The sequence below is a fragment of the Poecilia reticulata genome, chromosome 17, assembly GCF_904066995.2.
Source record: "Poecilia reticulata chromosome 17, P_reticulata-male-v2, whole genome shotgun sequence".
In the NCBI taxonomy this organism is placed as follows: Eukaryota; Metazoa; Chordata; class Actinopteri; order Cyprinodontiformes; family Poeciliidae; genus Poecilia; species Poecilia reticulata.
In genome coordinates this window covers 12,181,703-12,203,599 of record NC_088846.1, presented here as the reverse complement: position 1 = coordinate 12,203,599, position 21,897 = coordinate 12,181,703, and the positions used below count along the sequence as shown (strand labels likewise).

At 37.2% G+C, this 21,897-nt stretch overlaps 3 protein-coding genes across 3 annotated transcripts; 2 read left to right on the top strand and 1 right to left on the bottom strand.

Moving 5' to 3' along the window:
- The first annotated feature begins 1,887 nt into the window (after nt 1-1,887).
- On the top strand, nt 1,888-4,983 carry LOC103479265 (C-C motif chemokine 20). The gene is made up of 4 exons (XM_008433615.3): nt 1,888-3,041; nt 3,180-3,297; nt 3,961-4,038; nt 4,189-4,983. The coding sequence occupies exons 1-4, from the start codon at nt 2,969-2,971 to the stop codon at nt 4,235-4,237; spliced, it is 318 nt and encodes a 105-aa protein (XP_008431837.1). The 5' UTR covers nt 1,888-2,968; the 3' UTR covers nt 4,238-4,983.
- A 4,055-nt stretch (nt 4,984-9,038) lies between these two features.
- LOC145548112 (uncharacterized) lies at nt 9,039-10,273 on the bottom strand. Its single transcript, XM_081598767.1, has 4 exons — nt 10,112-10,273; nt 9,868-9,976; nt 9,472-9,546; nt 9,039-9,344 (listed from the first exon to the last, which is right to left on the bottom strand). Exons 1-4 carry the CDS (start codon nt 10,182-10,184, stop codon nt 9,260-9,262), a joined length of 342 nt encoding a protein of 113 aa, XP_081454893.1. The 5' UTR covers nt 10,185-10,273; the 3' UTR covers nt 9,039-9,259.
- Nucleotides 10,274-15,987: 5,714 nt separating this feature from the next.
- Nucleotides 15,988-21,897, top strand: LOC108167084 (C-C motif chemokine 4-like). Its single transcript, XM_081598656.1, has 3 exons — nt 15,988-16,152; nt 20,650-20,761; nt 20,850-21,897. Exons 1-3 carry the CDS (start codon nt 16,086-16,088, stop codon nt 20,980-20,982), a joined length of 312 nt encoding a protein of 103 aa, XP_081454782.1. The 5' UTR covers nt 15,988-16,085; the 3' UTR covers nt 20,983-21,897.

The window sequence follows — 21,897 nt, the reverse complement described above, 5'->3', positions numbered from 1 at the left end:
GTAGTGCTCAATTTATGTGACATTTGGGGTAAAACATAATGGAATGGACCAATTTTACTCGCTGTGTAAAGATGTAAGGGTGAAGCAGATGCAGCTGGTGAGACTGACTGGGAGTTCACTATGAAGATTATCTAACTCCTGTTGGCGCTCTGCTGTTTGGAATATTGTTTTTTGGTGAATCACTGCCAGAAGATTATAGCTTTTCTTCTTCAACAAGTTAATGTATGTTGGGGCAGCAGATGAGGGAAGAACTGAAGAAATTCCTGCAGGTGCAAAATGCCTGTGGCTGTGCAATAAAAATGAATAACCTCTTAAATGTTATGGGAGATGTAACACTGATGAAATGTTGCGTTATTTCACTGCATCTTAGAGATACCAAGTTGACGAGCATATACATTGCATCATTTTTTATGATGTCTGACGTATTGAATTGGGTTTCAGCAGCAAAAATCCGTGTCTATTTTTTGTGATTAACTTGATATAAAATGATCTAAAACATAAAACTGACAGTTAACAACTTCCTCTTACGCAAAAAAAAGTAAACAAGTCACTCCTATTAAAAAACCAGGACATTTTCTCATGAAATAAATCTACCTCTATATTTCATTTCATGATTAACTTTCCACTGGAATCCTGAAGTAAGCAATAGTAAAACTGAAACTGTTACCTCCCAGAAAATGTGTTGTCTTTCTGCGAAAGGTGCTAAGATAAGAGGTTGTGTTCCATACGGGATTAACAAGGATTAGTCTGTCAAACAAGACAATTATCCCCTTTTATCACATCACATTTGTCTTTATCCTTGTGTGCAGCAGGTCACACAGATACACACAGGTTCACAGACACAGACGAGTGAAACAGAAAGCAGGATTTTAAAACCAGGTTGTAGTCTTGTAATGTTAACGTTGTAATGTTGTTAATGTTTTGCACATTGCTGATGTCAGCTGTTTACCTTGATATATTTAGGTGTTTCTTATTTCTTTCATTTTGTGACAGACAGTGAAACTGTCTATAGCGCATTCAGATTCACCTTTTGTTAAATCACTACTGGTTTTTTTTTTTTTTTGGCCTTTAGTAATACTGCCCCCATATGGGGAAAGGGAGCAAAAAATAACTTGCATTACATTGTCTAAAGCAGTGGTTCTTAACCTTTTTTGAGGTACCGAACCCACCAGTTTCATATGCTCACTCACTGAACCCTTCTTTAGTGATAAATAAAATATGATTTCCCCCCACCCAAAATGCACGACATAGGGTGATCCAACTAGAGTTATATATATATATATATATATAAATTACACCCAGCACCACAACTATTCAGGCCAAATGGTAAATGTTATGCTCCAAATAACTTCAAATGGATGGTATTGGACTTGAGAGGAAATTGAAGTATATCCCCCACATATCTGCAAACTATACAGAACCCAACCTTCCTTTTGTGAGGCAGCAGCACAAACTGCTGCACCGTCACGCTGCCTGAGTTCACACAGTCTGCTACCAAAATGTGTACGAACCCAAACCGGGATGACATGATTTGGAATGATGGAACAGCTTCTGACTGCCTGAACTAAAGGTGGCCTATTAATCCTGATGGTTATCATCAAATTAATCTTTACAGTCAGCTCCAGACACTAATATTTGCAGTGTTTAAATCCCTGCTTGAAACACTCAGTGGTGAGACTTAAACAAATGATGGCAGTTCTACTCTCCAGCTGGTCCTTCAATGCAAACATCTGTGTTTGCAAAGGAAAGGGCAAACAGCAGGAGAGCAAAAATTATTTAGCAACAGGGAGTAATGTGCAATTGCATCTCAGTTTTTGCACCCGTTGATGCAAAAAGTTGTACATCACACAGTTTATCAGATTAAAAAAAACAATGAAAAGATAAGCCGGCCGCATCTGGCTAGTCCATCTCTAAATGACTGAAAAGGCGTTGGTATCTTTTGGCTGGTCTAGTCAAAGACTGGAACTGAACTGCGTGAGACAGCTGTGGGAGCTGCAAGTACCCTGTTCTTACTCAGAATCCCCCGTCACCCAGACTTCCTTAAAAGTGCGGTTGAAGTGAATGTAATTCTGCAAAGCAGAGTGGGCAGTGGTTCCTTCATGGTGACGTAAAAGAATCGCTATCACAGACTCTTGATAACCCCCACTAGGTCTAGGGATGGCTCTTTGTATGTACTTAGGTCACCTTTGCCTGACATCAAAATCAGTTTGACCGCCTGAAACATTAAGAGTGACAAAAATCTTAAAAGTCCAAGAAATCTGAAAGGAAACAAAACACTTTTCACAATATTGTAAACAATATCTGACGAGAACAAGATGTGCTCGCATCTTAAGAAAGTCTCGTGTTTCTAGGCCAGCGAAGGTGGTGGGAGATTCATCAGCTTCTTGCAGACCAAATAGGTCAGCGTAACTAGCGAAGGGATTTTCACACAACATAGCCTGCTTGCTCATCACCGTGCAAACACAAGATTACAGATACTGCAAACAACAAAATATTTCTATTTCTACTGAAGCTTTTAGGTCAAGTTGTGGTAAAGGCTAATAGCAAATTTCTCAGAATCAGATTAGGCTAAAAGAAAAAAAAAACTTGCTACGTGCGAAAGCTTAAAGGGCAAAAGAAACGCAAGTGCAGCACTAATAAACGACAACCAAAACGACTGAGAATTGTGCAAATTTAGAAGGAACAAAATTAACCAAGAAATCATTTTTTTTAGAGAAGGGAACCCAAGAAGGTTCTGTGTCTTATTGTGCGACGAGAAACAGCGAAAGAGCAAGATGCATGCTCAAATGCCACGTCTTGCTGCTGTGGTATTCAGATAAAATGTGTTATCAAAAAGATCTCAAGCTTTGGCTTCCGTGATGCAGCGCTGGGTTTCCTGTCCTCAATGTGGGACCTATAAAGGCAGACGTCTGACCGAACTCAGACAAATACCGTAGAGCGGTTGGTTGTTATCTGCTGGATCCTCACCATGACTCCCAGAAGCATCATCATGATCGCCATCCCTCTCTTCATCATAGTGGGGATATTGAGCCCAGCTGCCGGTGAGTTTAATTCTATCACTTATTCAATTCGATCAAGAACGTTGGACATATTGAAGACTGAATATTTTATTCAAGCTGGCCTGAAATGCACAACTCATGTTGGAAGTCATCCTTTGTGTGTGACTTTTCCGTCTGTAGGTTTTCGAACCAGCAAACCCTGCTGTACAAGGTACAGTATGAGGCCAGTTCCCTCCGAAAATATCAGAGGCTACAGAGAGCAAGTAAATGTGGAACACTGCCGCATCAACGCGATCATGTAAGATTCCCCACACCATGAATCTTTACACTTTCTGCATCTTTTCGATTTCTTGCAAGTAACAGTGCTAATTTACCATTGTTATAAGAATTTGATACGACTTTTCCCCCCAAAGAAAATTAAATATATGTATTTTTTTCATATTTCTCACATAAAAGTTAAATTTCACTTACCACTCTGTCTTGGTGAATAAATAAGTGCTGCTATATGTTTTATCTTAAATATAAATGCGTGTTAAACAAATGAATAAACAAAACACAACATAATATGTTCCAATTCTGAGCTGCTCTAATAATGCAAATATTTGGTTCAAAGTTACTGAACGTTACTTTGATCTTCAAATATATTTTATAACCACACCGTACAAATTTAGTCCATTGCTTGGATGAGAAAATAATTGATGTTCTTACTGCAAAAGGCAGTTGTTCTCCAGAGCAAAGCAATACCAAATAAATAATGTAAGAAATAAATCATGTTCCAAATGGATTTTTTTTATTCTCCAGAATGAGTTGCTACAGCTGTATTTTCTCAGAATAAATAATCCCCCCCCACAAAATCCATGTTTTCCTTAGGAAATAGCTTTTATCTTGTTACTCCAAGTTACTCGTGTTTAATAAATTCAGAGGCTGTTTATGTGTCTTATTATATTTCTTTTTATCACAGTTTTTACACCACAAATAACCAGGAAATCTGTACAAGTCCAAATGATGACTGGGTGAAGGAAGCTCTCAGCTCACTGAGGTAGAAGATCCTGACTTTTTTTTTACAGTAGTATCTCATTTGAGTTTAGATCCAGACTCTCATTGTGAAGCAGAAACATGCTGTTTAAATGAAGGGTTTGATTTTAGGAACAGTTTGATTTAAACCCTTTTTTTTTTTTTTTTTAATCAGCTCAAAACTGAAGACGATGTCCCGGAACACCGACGGTAAAAAAATGTGATGCCTGCAAACTCCTCCATTCGCAGTGCAAAGTGGATTTCTCAACGGTTTATAATTCTTCACAAGTTATAAATCATTTACTGATTTAAAACAAGAAAAAAAAAATGTTTTTATGTAGTTGTCTAGAGCAATAAAGTTTAGAGATTTTATTCTTCTGCAATCATGTCTTTCTGAGAATATAACTTCTTTTAGTGTTGATTTTCATACGTCCATGTTCAATAAGTTAGAATATTAAGAAATAACACTTATTTATCCCAGTAACCCAATTTACGTTTTATTAAATTAATTACACACTCTGAGGCTTACAAGACTTCATTTCTGATATTTATTTATTTTGACTAACAGCTCATGAAAATAAATTTATAAAAATATTACATCAGAGCAACTATAAGTAGGTTTATTGGAAAAATATGGGCTTAATGAAAAGTATGTTTAATAACTGCTTAAGGGTTTTTATTTTCAAAACAAACAAATGAGTGTTGTTGTAACCCATATTCTATTTTATTGGATGTGAGTGCATTTGCTTTTTACTGGTGCTGGCTTAATAATGTTCATTTATTTTAGAGTTATACTGATAAAGCAAAAAAAAAAAAAGAAATGAACAGCTAAAAGATCAATTTCTTTCTTAAATTAGAAAATATTACTATATATCTTTGTTTTTCTTTATGCTTTTTGATTCTTGTAATACATAAATGCTTAAGTAAGCATGCTAATAATGAAACAGAAATAAAAGATTTATAAAAAGTTTATTGCTGTTGTGAGTTTTTTTAAATCAGTGTTTAAATTCTAAAAAAATAATTTCTTCTTGTATCAAACTACTATAATTTAATTTAGCAGCTTTTACTGATTTCTTTGGTTTTGCCTTTTCAACAATTAGCCTTTATAACAAGTTGAATATATTTGTTCATGTTCAACACTGTTTGGCTGATCCTCGCTAACTTTGACTTTGAAAAAAAGTCAATTTATAGATTTATTTCGCTTTATTTTCTCAGTGTTTGAAACACATAATTATGTAAACAACGGAAAAATGAGTGCACCAAGGAAAATGGGTAATAAAGAAGTCAAGATTTTCCTCAGTAAATTGTTTCTTTAGCAAATAGTTTCTTTAAATAATTACATAAAATCCACAAGAAATGTCAGTAACAACCCAAGAAATCCAAATATACAAAGAAATTTAAACAAGTTTTCTATAAGTTAGGTTATATGTTAACAAACTGAACAGCCACAGACAATAATTATTTCAACACCCTTAATGAAATGTGTATATTATTTAGTAAAACTTTTTGTGGTGACAATGGAGAAATTAGTAAGCTGCATTGCTGTGAATTCAGCCCATTCTGTCTCAAAACTCTGTTTTGACTTTCAAAAGTTCTGAAATCCTCTTCCATGAAGTTTGAAAAATTTTCAGATACTGATGTGAAGCCGATTAGATTCAAATTTGGGAACTGACTGGGCCATTTTTCTAGCAGCTGTACTTCTATTTAACTAAGTGAAAGTGTCCATGACTGTTTTTCAGTTCAATGTTTTGCTGAAAACTCTTGAGAAATTCTTGAAATCCTTCAGTTCCTAACAGGCTGTAAAACAAGCCCTCACCATGATATTCCCACCACTACTCTTCCATTTTTTTTGTGTTGTGTTTTTGAAGAGGTATCCAGTAGCATTCCTCCTTCAGACATGACGCTTGCAGTCATAGCCAACCATTTCTATTTCCATCTCATCTCGTTACGCTGCATCCTGTCACCTTTTCTTTGACTTGTTCAAGAAGTCTTCAGCCAAATTCACGCAAAGTTTCAACATGTTTCTTTTTCTTCTGAAGTGGAGTCTTGTGCAGTGTCATTGCCTTGTGGTTAAGTGGATTCCTTAAATACCCTATATATGTTTATTCCAGGTATTTCTTACACTCTTGGACATTTTCTTCTGATTATGCTTTTGCCTGCTTTGACTGGAGTTTGACTGCAGTTACAGACACCAGATGTCTGTAACTCCTGGTTGTGGCTGGATCACAATGTACGAATGACCTTTGCACTGCCAGACTATGATCAACGCTGTGGTCTTCACTGTAACATCTAAGTTTAGAAATGAGTCAGCTCCTGTTGGGTGATAGTTCGTTTGTATGACGGTTCTTTTGCTATGCTCTGATTGCTCTGAAACAAGCTGATCGTTCCTACTGATAAGGTAGCAGGTTGGTGTTAAAACACAGACAGACTCCCAGAGCGGTGAGACAGTGTCATGTTGGGTTCACATCTTTTGACCCACATACAGGAGACTATGAAATCGGATAAAGACAGTTTATTTTTGGAACGAAGATGAATTGTGAGATGTGTGGTACCTTGTCCTGTGGGTGGGAAGTCGGGTCGTCGTTATGGTACTCGTAGACAAACACTCAGCCCTGACAGCCCTGCTCCTCATCTACTGACAAAGTAGGTTGATCACAGGTGTGCTGAATCAGTAGCAGAACAAGTCATCATTGGGCTAATGACCGGACCCTATACGTACCTTTCACGGGAACGTCAAGAGGGGGCGGGGTAGACGATAAAATATCGGAAAAACCATGAGTGAAACGGTGACTGGGCCAGCCTACTATATATAGAAAATATTATATTTGCTGGGGTACCATTTCTATATTAGTCTACATACACCTTACTCAATAGGAGAGGGCCTACTTCCTCCGGATGTACTCAGACATTAAAATGAATTGAAACTCGTTGGCCCGGTTGGGGATCCCCCATAGTTCCGCGCCTGTGCTGCTGAATCCAGATGCACGCTCTCCAGGTAGGAGCAGCCTCTTGGCGCCACCTAGTGGATGATGAAGGACTCAGCAGACATCAGAGACTCCCCACAAAGACCCAGTAACCCCAGTTCCCTACAGACAGAGGGGGCATCGTTGCCTTTTCATGTTTTTTTTTTTTTGCCTCATCCTCTTTATGTGTTATTATAATTTATAATTTCATTATTTCTTGTGTCATTTCAATTTATTACTCGCAATACAATTCATGGAGTTATTAGTTTAGATTTTTTTTTTTACTTTGGTTTTAACTGACATGGAGGGGAATTTATTTTTAATAGTTCTACTATATTTACAGAATATTACCTGTTACATGAATGTGAAGCTAAAATAACATAAAAAAATATTTTAAACAACAATAATAATATTAATGTAGTAATTTGCGTACAAAGTCATTCTTCTTTTTCAAAAGGATAAACAGCATTAGTGACAGGTGGCTGTGTCATCTGAAATACAGAAACTGCTGCTGCTCCAGATGGTTAATATTTTAAAGGCATCATGACTGTCTGGGTTACCCAAAAAAGAAAGCTGCCAGCATGTCTGCTGAAGGTGTCTGCAAACTCCTCAGTGTCTGACCTCTGAGCTGCTGCAAATGCATGACAGGACTGAGAAGAAGGTAGTTTCTATTTCAGCTCAACACCCAAAGGGGGTTGGTGTCCCAGACTGACAAGGTGACACAGCAGAGCTCTTCTGGTAGTCTGTGTTGAGTAGCCACTAGATGGCAGACTAATTCTTTCACACAATATGCTGCTGCCAAAACATCCCACAAGATTATAATTTTTCTTTTTCTTTGACTGCCTTAGTAGTTACAATCATTTGGAAATTAGGAATGAAAAAGAAATCCATGCTTAAGGGAAAATTTACTTTGATACTGTTGTCAGAATTTCATATTTAAACTATTTTAAATGATGAAACACATCACACAATAAACCATGCACATGTACAAATATAGTGAAGATATGATAGTAATGAAGACTGGATATTTGAACTTTTCATTCAGTTTACCATGCAAAAAAAAAAAAAAAGCATGGAAACTACATCATAAGCTACAACATCTCAAATGACACAGGGATGCTATAACCCAGTAACTGCTAACCAGTCAAACCCTGAAACACTAAGTGTGTGAATAAAGTTTACTAACAGCCTGATTGCTTTTACTAGAGCCAACAAAGTAAAATACACAAACTCTAAAGTTTTATGCAAGTTACCATGGTATTCAGAGAGAAGATGACTGTGAAGTAAATGAAGCTCGGGCAATATAATATAATATAATATAATATAATATAATATAATATAATATAATATAATAAGATCAGAGGGACAATCTGTACATTGCTGTCATCAGTGATGAAGAAGTGTAAAAATGTCTTTGAATAATTTTCTCTTTTTATTCTCTTTATGAGACTTTAAACAGAAACAGGCCCACAGCTGAGTTAATTGTGGACATGACATATCTTTCCACTTATTTACCCATTGACTTGAGCCAAATGGAGATGGAACTTCTTCTTAGTCTCATTTGACTTAAACATGTTGTAAAGAAAAATTTTTTTGTTTTTGTTTTTCTGGCATCCCTCCCAAACAGCTGGTCGGTATGTCGACAGCGTCTCTTGAATTTTATGGAGACTTTGTGACCTCTAGATGGAGCTCTTTGCTGCAGTTCTTTTAACTGTGACCAATCAATATATCTTGTTTTAAAATCTCCGTTATGTTCCTCTTTTCAGTGCATGATGGCAAGACAAACTTAGTTCAGTATCCAGCACGGTTTGTCACACTTTCCGTTGTTTTAAATCATTAACTTATTGATCTGACTGTAAATACAGACAGGTTTAGTGTCTTGCAGCAGCAGTCTCTTGACTTTTAAAGTTCAACACACACCCATCATGGTCGAATGACACACTTTCTTTGTCCCTATTAGCTGGAGCTTGAAAATGTTGGTACCTCTGTCAATGTTTTACTAATGACTCGGATCAGCTTGAGAAAAATGCAGAAAAACAACAGAACTTGACAGTCGACATACTTGGACGGATGACAAGTGTTTCTTTTATTTCTTCTTGTGAACTAAACAGTGCCTCATGTGTTTTACTCTGCATTGCACATAACGGATGGATTTAGTGATACAAGCAGCAGTGATGAAACTGAAGAATAAATACAGCTGGTAATAAATATTAAATATAAAACAAAAATACACCCTGGAATTTTTAGTTATCTTAAATTAATGAAGTTGGACTATATAGGCTTCTAGGACGTAGTGGTGCTCATGGTGCTGCTGCTGCTGGTGGTGGTGATGGTGGCAGGAGTTGTCTTTTTTGCTCTGCGAATCTGCCTGTGAGGCACACAATCAACAGACCATTGTTAAAATACCAGACAGCACAGCACACCGCCTCTCAATAAAGTCATTTGCAAAAACTTCTTTATGGAAAAACTGACAGAGAGAATGAGGGTCTACTCACTCGAGCTCCTTGATCTTCTCAAACACCCAGTCCTGTTTCCAGTGGCTGCAGACTTCTCCTTCTGATGTCTCAAATCTATTAGGAAAATATCATTCAGTTAAAATACATCAAATTTGTCCTGCATAACATCTTGAATGAAACAAAGATTTTGAATAGAACCTATGAAATTCTTATTTTTAATAGTGAACTGAAATCGACTGCTGTGTTTTATAACTGGAATCGAACTGGAATGTCTTTCAACCCTGACTATGTGATTAGATTGAATGTGACCTTCTTTTTGTGCGTTTTGATTGGATGGTTATTTTCTGTCAATTGTCTTGATGCGACATTTTTCGGAGATTTTTCGTTGTATGAATAAAACTGACTAAAGTGAATGGAACAGAAACGATTTCTTACATGACTGCACGGACACAGGGCAGGTTCTTCCTCTGGATCCTGTAGCCAATGATGGGAGCAGTGATGCTCTGGTCACTGACCTGAGTGCAGCACTTTGAAATCTTGATTTCTGTTTCATATAACAAAATGAGAAAAAAAGAAAAGTCATAAATTGCCATTTACATTTATTTTTAAAGAGCGTGGCATTTACGTTATGCATATTGTTTAGACATAGAAGGAATATTTTTTTGGACGGAAAACTTACCCGAAGCAGATGCTACCAGTATCACTCCAGCCAGAAAGGCCAGACAAGTCAGTCCTCTGATGCACATCTGCATGGTCGCTGCGTGAGGGGCTCCTGGAGATTCTTTGCAGTCACTGAAATGCGGACCTGAGGTTTGTTGTTGAATCCTAACGACCAGCCTCTGGGTTTTATTGCACGAAATGGGGAAATGGAACCAAACTGAACGGATGAACAGTGAGCATCACAAGGGCGCGTCCGGGCAGAAGGAAGTGATGCGCCGGATTCTCCTGGAGACATCCATTTCCCTTTCTTATTGTTTGGTAATGAAGTTGACCCCGTTTGACACTGTCGTGTGTGCTTTTACCTTGTTGAACTTCTAAACTATTTAAAATACAGGTACTGATATACAGATAGACAATTCCAACATTACGCATACCTCTGACAGATTTTGCATTAAATTTCTTCCTTCAATAAAGAAGTTAGGTTTTCGTTAGACATGAGGGAAATATCTTTCTGAAAAGGTGACATACTGAGAAAGGAGTCAGCAAGAAAAAAAAAAAGTCAGAGTTTTAGGTACATTTTAATGAAAACAATGTCAAAAATAATTTCTACCGTTTTTATTAATCAATGGAGAAGCTTATGACTTAGGGACGTCTTCATTATTGATTATCTTGCAAGCTCTCTGTATTGTGCACAATATACAAATAAACCTGATTGAGTGATTTCCTCTAACAGTGCTTGGAAAAAATTTTTTCACACTATTAATGAGCTCATATCTTTGATTTTCAACAATCTCGCCAGGACAACAGGCAGGCCTGTACCCGTGTGGTCTTTTCCATCAGCTCTATCATATCTTTCAAAATGTTCATCATTTCTTATTTCATCAATACTTTATGGGAAACATCACATTTTGGTCACTGTATTACTTCTCTATTCTGTCGCTGAAAGTCATGGTCATCATAAGAGGAAAAAAAAGGGGGAAGGAAGACCTCTGACCACAAACCACGGCTTTCCGAGCATCATCCGTCCATATTTGGTCATTTGTTCCTGCCTCATCCATTAGTCAGCTTTCTCGGGTCTCTGAAATTGAACAAGACAAGACTTTGGTTTCTAATACAGCCATCCATCTATCTTTCCTTTTTTTTAACCTCAAATGTTTTTTTGTGTAATCTTTGTTTTGAAAAGATCTGTTTTAACAGAGGAATATGCAATGAGCAACTTGCTTTTGTCTGGTCTGGAATTCAATCCTGATCATTGTGAAATATATTTATGGGTTTTGTGTAATGAATTATAGGAGACTACTTAACACAGAGGTTTCATCTCAACTTTAAACAACACTCACTCTTGTGAAAATAGAAGATGTACCAGGTAGTAATTTACCTGCTGATTCTTTTTTTTTTTTATAATGTGGAGACTCTTTGTAATGAAAGGAGATTCATTTAAAATTTGCTTAAAAAAAGATGTGACAACAGAAAATTTCCCCACTTCCACTTCCAGTCACTCAACCTTATTTAATCTTGTCTGTCGATTTCTTGGTGGCCGCTGGGAAGGTTCCGGAATCTTTTCACAAAAAAAGGAAAAGTTTATTTTTAGCATATTACAATTTCTGTTATTTTTTCAGTTTCTGAATGGAGGGGTGGCTAATTGACGTGTTTTACAATATTCTCCTAGGCCAGACACGGCCCACGCTGTAAATCCAAAGCTGACCTATGGATTGACCACCAGATGGATTCTATTTAATATAAGATTCTAGGGTCAGAAATTTTATTCTAGAATACTGTATTAATGGTGTAACTGTGATTGTAGAAATAAACATTTTATTGAGTTGTTTTCTCTTTTTGTTATCTACGAAAACCTCAGTTTTTCCACCAAAGTTACAGGCTTTGAGAAAAACCTTCTCAGGGAGTAACAACATTTTATAACTTTATTTGCAACCATCCATCCATCATCTTTACATGGTTATTGCTATTGGGGTCACCAGGGGTGCTGGTGCCCATCTCTATTGGTCAACAGCCGAGAGATGCTGTCACCCTGGACAGGTCGCCTGTCCATCGCATGGTGGTCATTGGCTTTCAGTGCTACATCAACAATGTCCAGATCGACCTTCCCAGTCACGGCTTCAGTCAAGGTTTATTTGACTGATTGAATAGGATCTCTAAGGCTGATTGGACAAAATAAGCTGGGGTGTCATTCTCTTCTGGGCCCTCGTTGAATTTGTCACAACTTATCTGTGAAAAACTTAGATATGACCTGAAAAGGACTGAAAATATGTTTGTTTTTAAATGTTGTGCTGCTGGCACATCTTTGTCTTACTGAAAAGTTACCCCTTTACATCCCAGAAAGGACGCTTATGGCTAACCAGATTCCTCTGTTGCCTCTTTAAGTTCTCCATAAATTAATTTTGACTTGCAGCAAAATGCACTTGGAGAAGATTACTCATATTACTAAACCGTTTGTATTAGGAAATAAATTTTTTTTAACAAAGCCACATTATGAACAGAAACTAATGTTAAAAAAAAGAGAAGTGAAGAAAGAGCACATGACACGAGATTATGCTTTCATTTGGATGCAATGCCCAGCAGTTATGAAAGAGGAATTATTGAATAACTGTGTATTGTAGCGGATATGAGGTTCTTGAAGGCCTCGTGGAAAGGAGAAATGACTTAAATGAAGTGATGTTTACCAAAATAAAAATACATTTAGAAAAAAATATATACTGCTCCCTCATATTTACTATTGATATGAAATACAGTTGTTTTAAAAAAATTCCTAAACCAAGTGAAACAAAAAGAAAGGCCATTTCATGATTGCCAAATTTACAATTTCAAGCAGATTGCTGTCGACTAATGACTTCTTTCTTATCATTATCTTTATGGGATCCGACTTTCTGCCAAATGGGATAAAAATTTACTCCAGTATGAGGCAATCTTAAAGTGAATAATTGCACTGCAGACCTCAGCAGTTTGTGGCAGGAAAAGAGAGCGCCTGTTGTTATTACTAAGTCATGCATTAATAATAAACTGTCACTGAGGTGGGAAAGGACAGAATCAATTAAATGTAATGGACCCGTACAAAGATTCCCACTTGCAATGTTATTTAAAAGCCAGGAAATGACAGCAGCAGACGTTTTCACAGACGAAGAGATAACTCCAACAGAAGCTTTGCAGACTTAATGTCATCTTAGACTTTAAGCAGAACTTTATTTTTTATTTTATTTTTGCCTGTGCAGGAGTAAAAGATACAATTGTCTCATATATTCTCTGTGGCTATGTGTCATGTGCAATTGCAGCCAACCATTATCTACGCGTCGAGCAATCTGAAGCTAAAAAAATTACAGATTCTTTTTTGTCTAAATAATGTAGGTATTATTTAGACAAATAAGTAATTTGTTTGTAAGAATACCTCTGTAATTGGTTAGATTTACTTTCGCTTTCTGGGCTGGGATTTTAGTCCTCGACTACATTCCGATTCCCGAGGATTAAAATAAAGTAGATAATTGCAGAAAGAATCCTGACGCTGACCCAATGGTCACAGGCTGAAGGCACTTTCATGTCATGATCCCAGGATAATCCAAAAATCATTAAACTACTTACATGGAGCATTTTGTTATTCAGATTATTCAAAACAATCCAGCATATCTGCAGAGCTGCTTGAATCAAAGTGGTGTTTTGTTTAACACCACTTTGGGAGTGAACATGGGTCATTTCAACAACAATGTGAAATATCGTTTGGCAGAGCTCCTGCATTTCCAACTCCCTCCTGGCTGTTCAAATACATTCAGAGCGACATTGGATTCTGTTGATCAATATAATTCTCAAATTAGACACAAGACGACAAATGATCTTCTTGCGACACCAGACTGAAGGGCAGCTACTGTCTTTTCTTGAGATTATACTACGAGGTCACAGTGTAAAATGTTCGGCAACTGTGGATTAGCGTTTCATCCCATGTCATGATGTGACTGAGAGGTGAACAGAGACAAACCAGCTGAATTATGACTCTTAAAAACGTAAATATCCATTCTATATTGAGGCGTGCAGAATACGCTACAGATTTGTAGTATGATTAAAAAAGCTACATAGGCTCTAAACTGTTTAAGAGTAGGTAGGGAGCGCTTTGACTCGAGTACTGTTGGTGTTTTCTACTAAAACTGTCACGGTGCTAAACGTTTGGCGAGAGCTCTCCCAAACGACGAATTCAATGACGGAGATTCAATGATTCCTCAGAATCCAAGCAATGCTCCTGGTATGTTTTTGATGAGCGAATCACATTATATAAATGCGATTTATATAATATATAAAACTCAAAACACTTTACACAATAATCCCCCCCTTCAAAGATTTTGTAATGGCGATCATGAACCAAGCTGTTTTCTGTGGGTGATTTTCTGTCTGTGCCAGGTGGTCATTGAATTTTTATAATGTTCAAGAAATGGGCAGATCAGTTTCACAACTATTAACACATGGTTACCTACAAATTAATTGAAAGATGCTACAAATCAAATTATCTGACTCGCAGCTGAAGTGGGCAAGACGGATTTGTGATTTTATGTTGCGTTCAACATGGAATTGTGAGCAAACCATTTAAATTTAGCAGATGAAACCAAGACTCATGAAACCACAAAACGTTTTGCCAATCTGTCATTCAACTTTGGTAAGCCTTTGTGAACTGTGGCCTCAATTTCCTGTTCTGAGCTGACAGAAGTGTGTGGTGTGTTCTCTGCTGCTTTATCCCAACTTCAAACCAGTATGCCCATTCTCCTTTGGCTTCTACAAGGCACTGAAAAACCATTCCTTCTCAGACTATTCTCCTTAAACCCAAAGTTTACAGATAGTTGAGTGTGAAAACTTCAGCAAGTTTAGATGTTTTTTTTTATAAATACTAAGATTAGCCTGTGTGGAACCAGCAATCATTCACATTCAAGGGCCCTACATGCCTTTTCTTCCCCACGCCGATCCTCCGTTTGGACTTTAGCAAGCCGTCTTCACTACATCTCGATTCCAATATCCATTAAATTGCTGCCATGACATTGATAGATTTTCTATTTGTTTTCACCAGCGATTGGTGTATCGAACAAAGTGGTCAAATGCTTATCGTTCGTGAGTTCAAAAGTTCATGATGTCATAACTGCACGCACAAATGGATCGATGACCAAAACCATGTGGGTTTCGGTGGAACAGATTAACTGAGCACGGCTTTTAAACGCCCCATGTGCTTGTAAATGCCATGAGATCAAAAAGGGAAGGCAAGTTTGATGTGTCTGCATCATGTGTGGTTGCAGAAGTGAGTAGAGCAGCAGCAGCAGTAGCACAAAGCGAACAGTTACCTCAAAACCGAACAGGAAACTTCCATGTTAGAAAGTGAAAAACTCAGTAGAGTAGTGTACAAAGTCAATGAACATTTTCTTTTCTGTTTGATTTTGAGTGTGGCCATCTATAAGCTTTCCCAGACTTTATTTTAAAACAGATTTCCAGAGTGCTTTCTTTTGAGATCGACCAATATCAACTTACAGTCACGATAGCAACACAACAAGATTTCTAGAAGACTTGGAAATTTTACAACAAAAGACAATGATTAAAATGAAAAATAAGCCGTTACTGTGAAATGTTACCTTACATGCTTAGTAATTACTGTAAATATTTGGCAACTGCTGTAAGATGTTAGCTTAAATTGCATTATTTATATACATCTCTATTATAGGTGTCATTTTCATAAAGTAACTTGACTTAAAAATAGAATAAAGAAAGATGTACAACGGTGGAAAACGTTTCGACACCTCCAGACCACTGGTGAGGAGAGTGGAGGGGCGAGGACGGCGCCGGTGAGCTTTGTGGGAGGAAGCATTACTTGTACTTTCCAACTGTGTGTGTGTGTCTGTGGGTGCGGAAACCGTGCACTGCAAGAGGTTTAAATGAATGCAAAAAAAGTTGGTGGTCTTTAAAACGGCTCCAGGCACAGACTTCACATCACATCAGTCTTTGCTGGAGAGAGCACCATGACGAGTATCCCCCTCATCTTGCTTGTATTGGTAGCCGCGATGGTGCCGACAGCCTCAGCCCAAGGTAAGCAAAATGCAGACTTCAAGCAAGTTTCATTGCTTTCAACCCGATTTCTGTGTATTTTTAATGCTGTGTGGCCATCGTAGTTTACTCTTGCCTGTTTTGCCTTTATTAAGGTGGAATCTCACACTGCTGTCTGAAATTCACCGGCACAAAAATTCATCGAGAATTGCTGACGAGCTACTACCAAGAAGATAAATCATCATGCAGACTACAAGCAATTGTGTAAGTCAGAAAAATCTACTCCTGACTTGAATTATTTTACGTATGTTTTTTTTTTTTCAGTGATATTCATTATTATTTCTACTACATAAATCTTTATGTCTTTTGATTCTTATATGGTCTCTGTTTTTTCCCCCAAACAGATTCACAACAGTCATGAGTAAAAGAATCTGTGCCAGCCCCTTCAATGCGTGGACAAAAACCAGCATGGCCTTTCTGGACGGAAAAGCATTTGCGCAAAAACAGTTATCCTTAAAAAATGGAAGAAAGGAACGTCACTGACACTGATGCTTCTAATTGAGACACAAGCCCTCAATCTGTCATCTTAAGCTGTTTGAGTTTAATCAAATTTAGACTTTAGAACGTACCTCAGCTTTATAAAAATTAAAAATCTGTTGTGACTTTTGTTTGAGTTTATTTAATATTTTTATAACTAATGTAAAAATGTAAATAAATATTATTTTTCTAACTGATTCAAGCTTGTTATATCAAAAAGTATAACTTTCTTTGTGATGTTAAGATTCAAATCTGAATAAAACCGGTGCCTACTCAATCTCAGCACCCACTCTTCATCTTTTCTCGTCTTTATTGTTACTCACCACAACATGTTTAATAATTACACCAATGTGAGATAAGAGCAGCAGCACTAGCTCAGATTTTTGAGTCAGGGAAGAGATTTTCTGATAACCATCAGATCTTAATGGTGGTGGATGAACTGCTTTCACTGAAGTAGAAAATAAAGTGCTGGAAGCCAGAACTGCAGAAGATATTTGATATAATGACACTTAGCTAAGGTGAGCAATTTTAAAAAAACACAACTGTTCATCAAAGTAAAAGTTTGGTTTAAAAGTAATTTAATGTCATTGAATTTCTTAGATCTTTATGCCTTTAAGAGGAGGAGAACACTGTTGAAAATATGGAGTTAATTTAGGACATGCATTGCACCCATTTAATACATTTTAAAAAGTTACCATTACTAAAGTGGCATTTGGGTCATTGTCACTGATCCATTACATTACTGGAACTGTCATGTTTGACATCTATTTGTGTGAAGGAGGTGGGATTATTAGACCTATTTCTCTAGAAAACAAGCTGGAAAGGAAATAAGCTGGAACCCAGCATAAACCCTCACATGTGACTTTTTTCAGTAATAATCAGAGGCAGTTATAACACAGCTGGCCTTACAGGAATGCATAATGATGGGGGGGCGACAGAAGTAACAGAAATACAAAAAGCCCCTCTTAATTGAGTGTTGCCTGTGTTGTATGCATTGGAAGCACTGTAAAACATAGAAATGCAATGTAAGTGGTCTATGATGCTAAAGAAAGATTATGAGTCACAGCTGTTTTTTTGGCGGTTGAAGCTACATGCCCTTTGCTGCATTTAGGCACATGGTTTCTAACCATCTCACCATAAACCCACACAAACATGCACAGTAGTCAAATAGCTGATGGTGACACAAACACAGCGTTCCTAATTCATTGATACGACGTGATGCCAGATCCATTTTTGATTCAGTAAAGTCAGTCACACGATTAAGATGCCATCTTGAGGTTGTCTTTTTAGACGACCTTATGTTGGTTAAACCCTGCACAGGTTGCTAGCTAGTTGCCTGGCAACACAAACAGGACAAACACTCACTCCTAATGGGAATTTAGAGACCAATTGACATGTTTTTGGACTTAGTCCAAAAATGTCATGTTTTTCAATCAAATCCCATTCTTTGCAAAATAGTCTGGATTCTGTCAGGTTGGATGAAGATCCTCAGTGACCCTCAGATTCCAAGTATTGAATAAAATCCCAAATTTTAAACTTTAAATATGCTTATATCTAAATAAATCCACTATATGCCACATATTTTTTTTATTTCCCTCAAGCCATCTCCCTATCAATTTTGACCAGCTTCCCTGTCCTTGCTGAAGAAAGCACCCTCACAGTATGACACGAAGGGTACCATACTGCCCCCAAGAGGCAGGTGCCGTGTTTGCGGTGATGAGCAGTGTTTTCCACCGCACTCAGGGAACCTTCCTGCACATCTTGCCGTGTTCCTTTCATGGCTGGTGGCAAACAGCAGATGGGACTGCTGTTTGCCAGCAGTCCCGTGGCAAGAAGAGTGGTTTCTTCTTGCCACTCTCCCATAAAATTATATTTCAGTCAGGTGGACACTACTTTCTAATTATGTGACATTGAAAGCAAATTTCTTACACTGGATTTTATTTCACCAGAATCAAAGTGTATAACACACCACGCATACATATACATATTGTTTCATTTTTTAACAGGCAGAACCACCATCAAATAAAATTCCACTACATGATAAAAGTTTGTGGCTGTCATGTAACAAAACTGCTGTTGACCAGGCAATGCTATTTTGAGATGTATTATGACTTTTTCTTGTCTTGATCTCATAAGTTATTTTAATTTGCTTATTTTTTTCATTGTTGCTTAAAGTAACATATTAATAAGTCATAGCATCAGTTTAAAAGAAAACTGAACACTGAGAATAGTTGACACTTTCTCACTTTCACAAATGAATGCAACCACAAACCATGCGAAATTCACTGGAACAGAACAACAACTGCGGTGCGTACTCACTTACCCATTCTGTTTAGAAACTTAAGTAAACAACATTTTTGAAGGCCATTGGGGAGCAAAGTCCAGTCATAATGCTGTAGACCAACTTATTGGGTTTAAGGCTTTGGAAAATTAGGGGTTTGATTTAGGATTAGCCTTACAAAGTCCCACTGTGGGTAGCAATACACACTTTTATATGCATTTATATAAAAAAAAGTCTGTCTGCTTGTGACTGTTAAGTAAATTACAAGGACTTTTTGTTCATCAGCATATCTTGTAAAACAAGCACTTAAAAAAAACTAAAAGCATTTTAAGTAAAACTAGCCCCGGCATACTGTCTCAGTACACTTTTTTATATTTGCACAAACTGTATGTTTGCACCTTGTTCTATCAAAAACACCCAAAAAACAAATTGGAAATGTAATCTTGAACATCCACTCATCTATAAACAAATTGCAGCCTGAAAACAAGCACCAATCATTCTTTCTCTATTAAAAACTTTTTTTCCCTCTCTCTGCATATGCTGGGATGCGACAATAAGTTGTTGCTAGAGGACAAGATCAATGTTGAACCATATTTGGAGGATCAAGGACTTTCGCTAATGGAAGAGGAGCTATGAGAAGGAAGCGAAAGAAAAACTGCGTAGGCGACGACCAAATGGCCATGAGAATGTTTACGATAAGTGGTGCATCAGGTGATGGCCTGGAATAAATCTCATTTTCTTGTAAAGCTGTAAGACACTGCTAAGTCATGCTAATATCATTTTTGTTTAAGTAGCAGTGAAATAAAAATGCATGAATGTTTGATTGTAAATCTATGTTTAGTAAGTGCTTCATCACTTTTTTGGTCCCATTATTAGCTTTTTGGACTCAATCTTGGACGAATGTGAAGAGCAATAATCTACAACAATGTTGCAAACTGTTTTCTCCACATCATGCATCTACATTATAGTAAAATCTCATGAGGATATTTGGAAAGCATGTTCCAGCAGAAAAAAGATTTATAGTTTTAAGGGTTTTTTTACTAATAAAAACCTCAAGTGTTTATTATGTGCCTATTCTTTCCGCCAAACAGATCAATCTGACAGAGTGCAAAACCACAGATTCTCCATTGGTGTTTGGTCTGAACCGTTCTAATTTTCCTTTAATCCAAATCTTTATATAATGGATGGATGGATATGTGCTGTTGTCTAACAAAGCTTTGAGGTCTTAACCTCAGAGGTTTGAACATCTACCTACACTGACAATACATTAAAGTCTCTCGCAAAACCATGAAAAAAATGTATCAAAAGTGTATATACCTCTCAAAAAGTATTGTAAATATCTCGACGGTATTTGTCATTAGTGTTAAATTATTTGGGGGGGAAACGAAAAGCGGTGGGAGGAGGATCTGGCTGTAAAGTGTTGACGAGAGGTGGCTTCATGCTTCCTCTTTCCAACAATATATTTGTGGTGCAAAGAATTTCAATTGCACACCATATGGATACGATTAAGCCGAATCGGTCATCTTAAACAGTGCGCAAGTAAAGGACCGTCCTTGAGCATCTTTTCTCTCCATGATGAGTCTCACCATCCTGTTCTTACTGGTAACTTTGATGCTGCCAACTTTTTCAGCTCAAGGTAAGATCAACATTTCCATCTTAAATAAAAATAACTCAGGTTTTAATTTTGTTTGATATACAATTACTCTATTTCAATTTTCCAGGAGGCATCTCTAAATGCTGTCTGAAAAACATCAAAACTAAGGTTCATCGAACGTTGCTGAGGAGTTACCATGAGCAAAATGATCCATCATTATGTTCTGTACCTTCAGTGGTGTAAGTTAAGAAATTACTGATTATAGTTTGGCATACTTTTATCATTGCACTTTATTTAAACAAGTATTTTGTCTTTTACTTTTAAAAGATTTACCACTACAAAAGGGAAGAAACTCTGTGCTAACCCCAGCAATATATGGACAAAGACCAGCATGGCCTATCTGGATGGAAAGAACTGGCAGCAAAAACAAACTACTTTAAAAAAGAAGCTGGAAAATTAATCAAACTAATCCCACTATTGAAACAATAATGGTATCCCATTTTCTTCCCTGCTGTTTAAGTTTAACTACCCATCGGCTTTGCAGCGTGCCACATTTTGGTAAAATTGTATCATCTATCGCAGCACATTTGACTTAACAAGTTTTGTTGCCAATGAAAACCTTGAAAATTGATACTTTTAACTGTGAAATGATCATGGATTCAACCTAAGGACAGTCACAGTGTAATGGTTGCAGTTCTCTAATCATGAGTTTTATATCAGGGCAAATTATAGATGCACAAAGCTACAATTGCTTTTGTGTCACCTAATGTTGTTTGTTGGTGTTTGATTTCTGTAAGCTCTCACACTCATGGGACATAAGAGCGAGGAAAAACTCAATTCATTGAAAACTAAAAAGTGTGCCCTAATGGGCAATTTTTTTTACATAAAAAAAAAAATAGCACCAAATTCATCTCAAATTTAAAACCCAACTCATCAGCGGTCTGGCAATATGATGACTTTTTGCCCACAACAATGACCATTGCTTTCCACTTCCCCTCACAGGACGGTTTGACACTTTAGACTACTGGCTAACCAGACGGAGGCTTTGCAGTCAGTGTATTTCCATTAGTGTTTTAACACTATGATGTGTGAAGCTCTAAAAAAAAAAAAAAAGAAAAAAAGTTTGCTCTCAGTAGGCTGGGAGAGAAAGTACAGCTGTGTGTCAGTGTGGTGCAGCTGGGGGATGTTTGAGGGGCTGAGAATGGAGAGCGTTTGAGGTTGTTGCAATGTTTGCTAAAACCAAACTGTAATGGGTTTTTCCCACCCCCTGTATAAATTATAAGCCCACCCCTATTATTATGTGTGTGATGGAGAATCTGAATGCAAAAGGTGAATTACCTCCAGAGTTATAAATAAATATCATTTTAATAATCAA

What these genes read in the sequence shown, in the direction of transcription:
- LOC145548112 (XM_081598767.1), bottom strand. Translation starts at nt 10,184, where the DNA reads ATGCAGATGTGCATCAGAGGACTGACTTGTCTGGCCTTTCTGGCTGGA. An exon ending in ACTGGTAGCATCTGCTTCGG is followed by an intron (nt 9,977 to 10,111) that starts GTAAGTTTTCCG and finishes TATATGAAACAG; the next exon opens with AAATCAAGATTTCAAAGTGC. An exon ending in GAGAAGATCAAGGAGCTCGA is followed by an intron (nt 9,345 to 9,471) that starts GTGAGTAGACCC and finishes TGTGCCTCACAG; the next exon opens with GCAGATTCGCAGAGCAAAAA.
- LOC108167084 (XM_081598656.1), top strand. Translation starts at nt 16,086, where the DNA reads ATGACGAGTATCCCCCTCATCTTGCTTGTATTGGTAGCCGCGATGGTG. An exon ending in GCCGACAGCCTCAGCCCAAG is followed by an intron (nt 16,153 to 20,649) that starts GTAAGCAAAATG and finishes TCAATTTTCCAG; the next exon opens with GAGGCATCTCTAAATGCTGT. An exon ending in TGTTCTGTACCTTCAGTGGT is followed by an intron (nt 20,762 to 20,849) that starts GTAAGTTAAGAA and finishes TACTTTTAAAAG; the next exon opens with ATTTACCACTACAAAAGGGA.
- LOC103479265 (XM_008433615.3), top strand. Translation starts at nt 2,969, where the DNA reads ATGACTCCCAGAAGCATCATCATGATCGCCATCCCTCTCTTCATCATA. An exon ending in TGCCGCATCAACGCGATCAT is followed by an intron (nt 3,298 to 3,960) that starts GTAAGATTCCCC and finishes TTTTTATCACAG; the next exon opens with TTTTTACACCACAAATAACC. An exon ending in GAAGCTCTCAGCTCACTGAG is followed by an intron (nt 4,039 to 4,188) that starts GTAGAAGATCCT and finishes TTTTTTAATCAG; the next exon opens with CTCAAAACTGAAGACGATGT.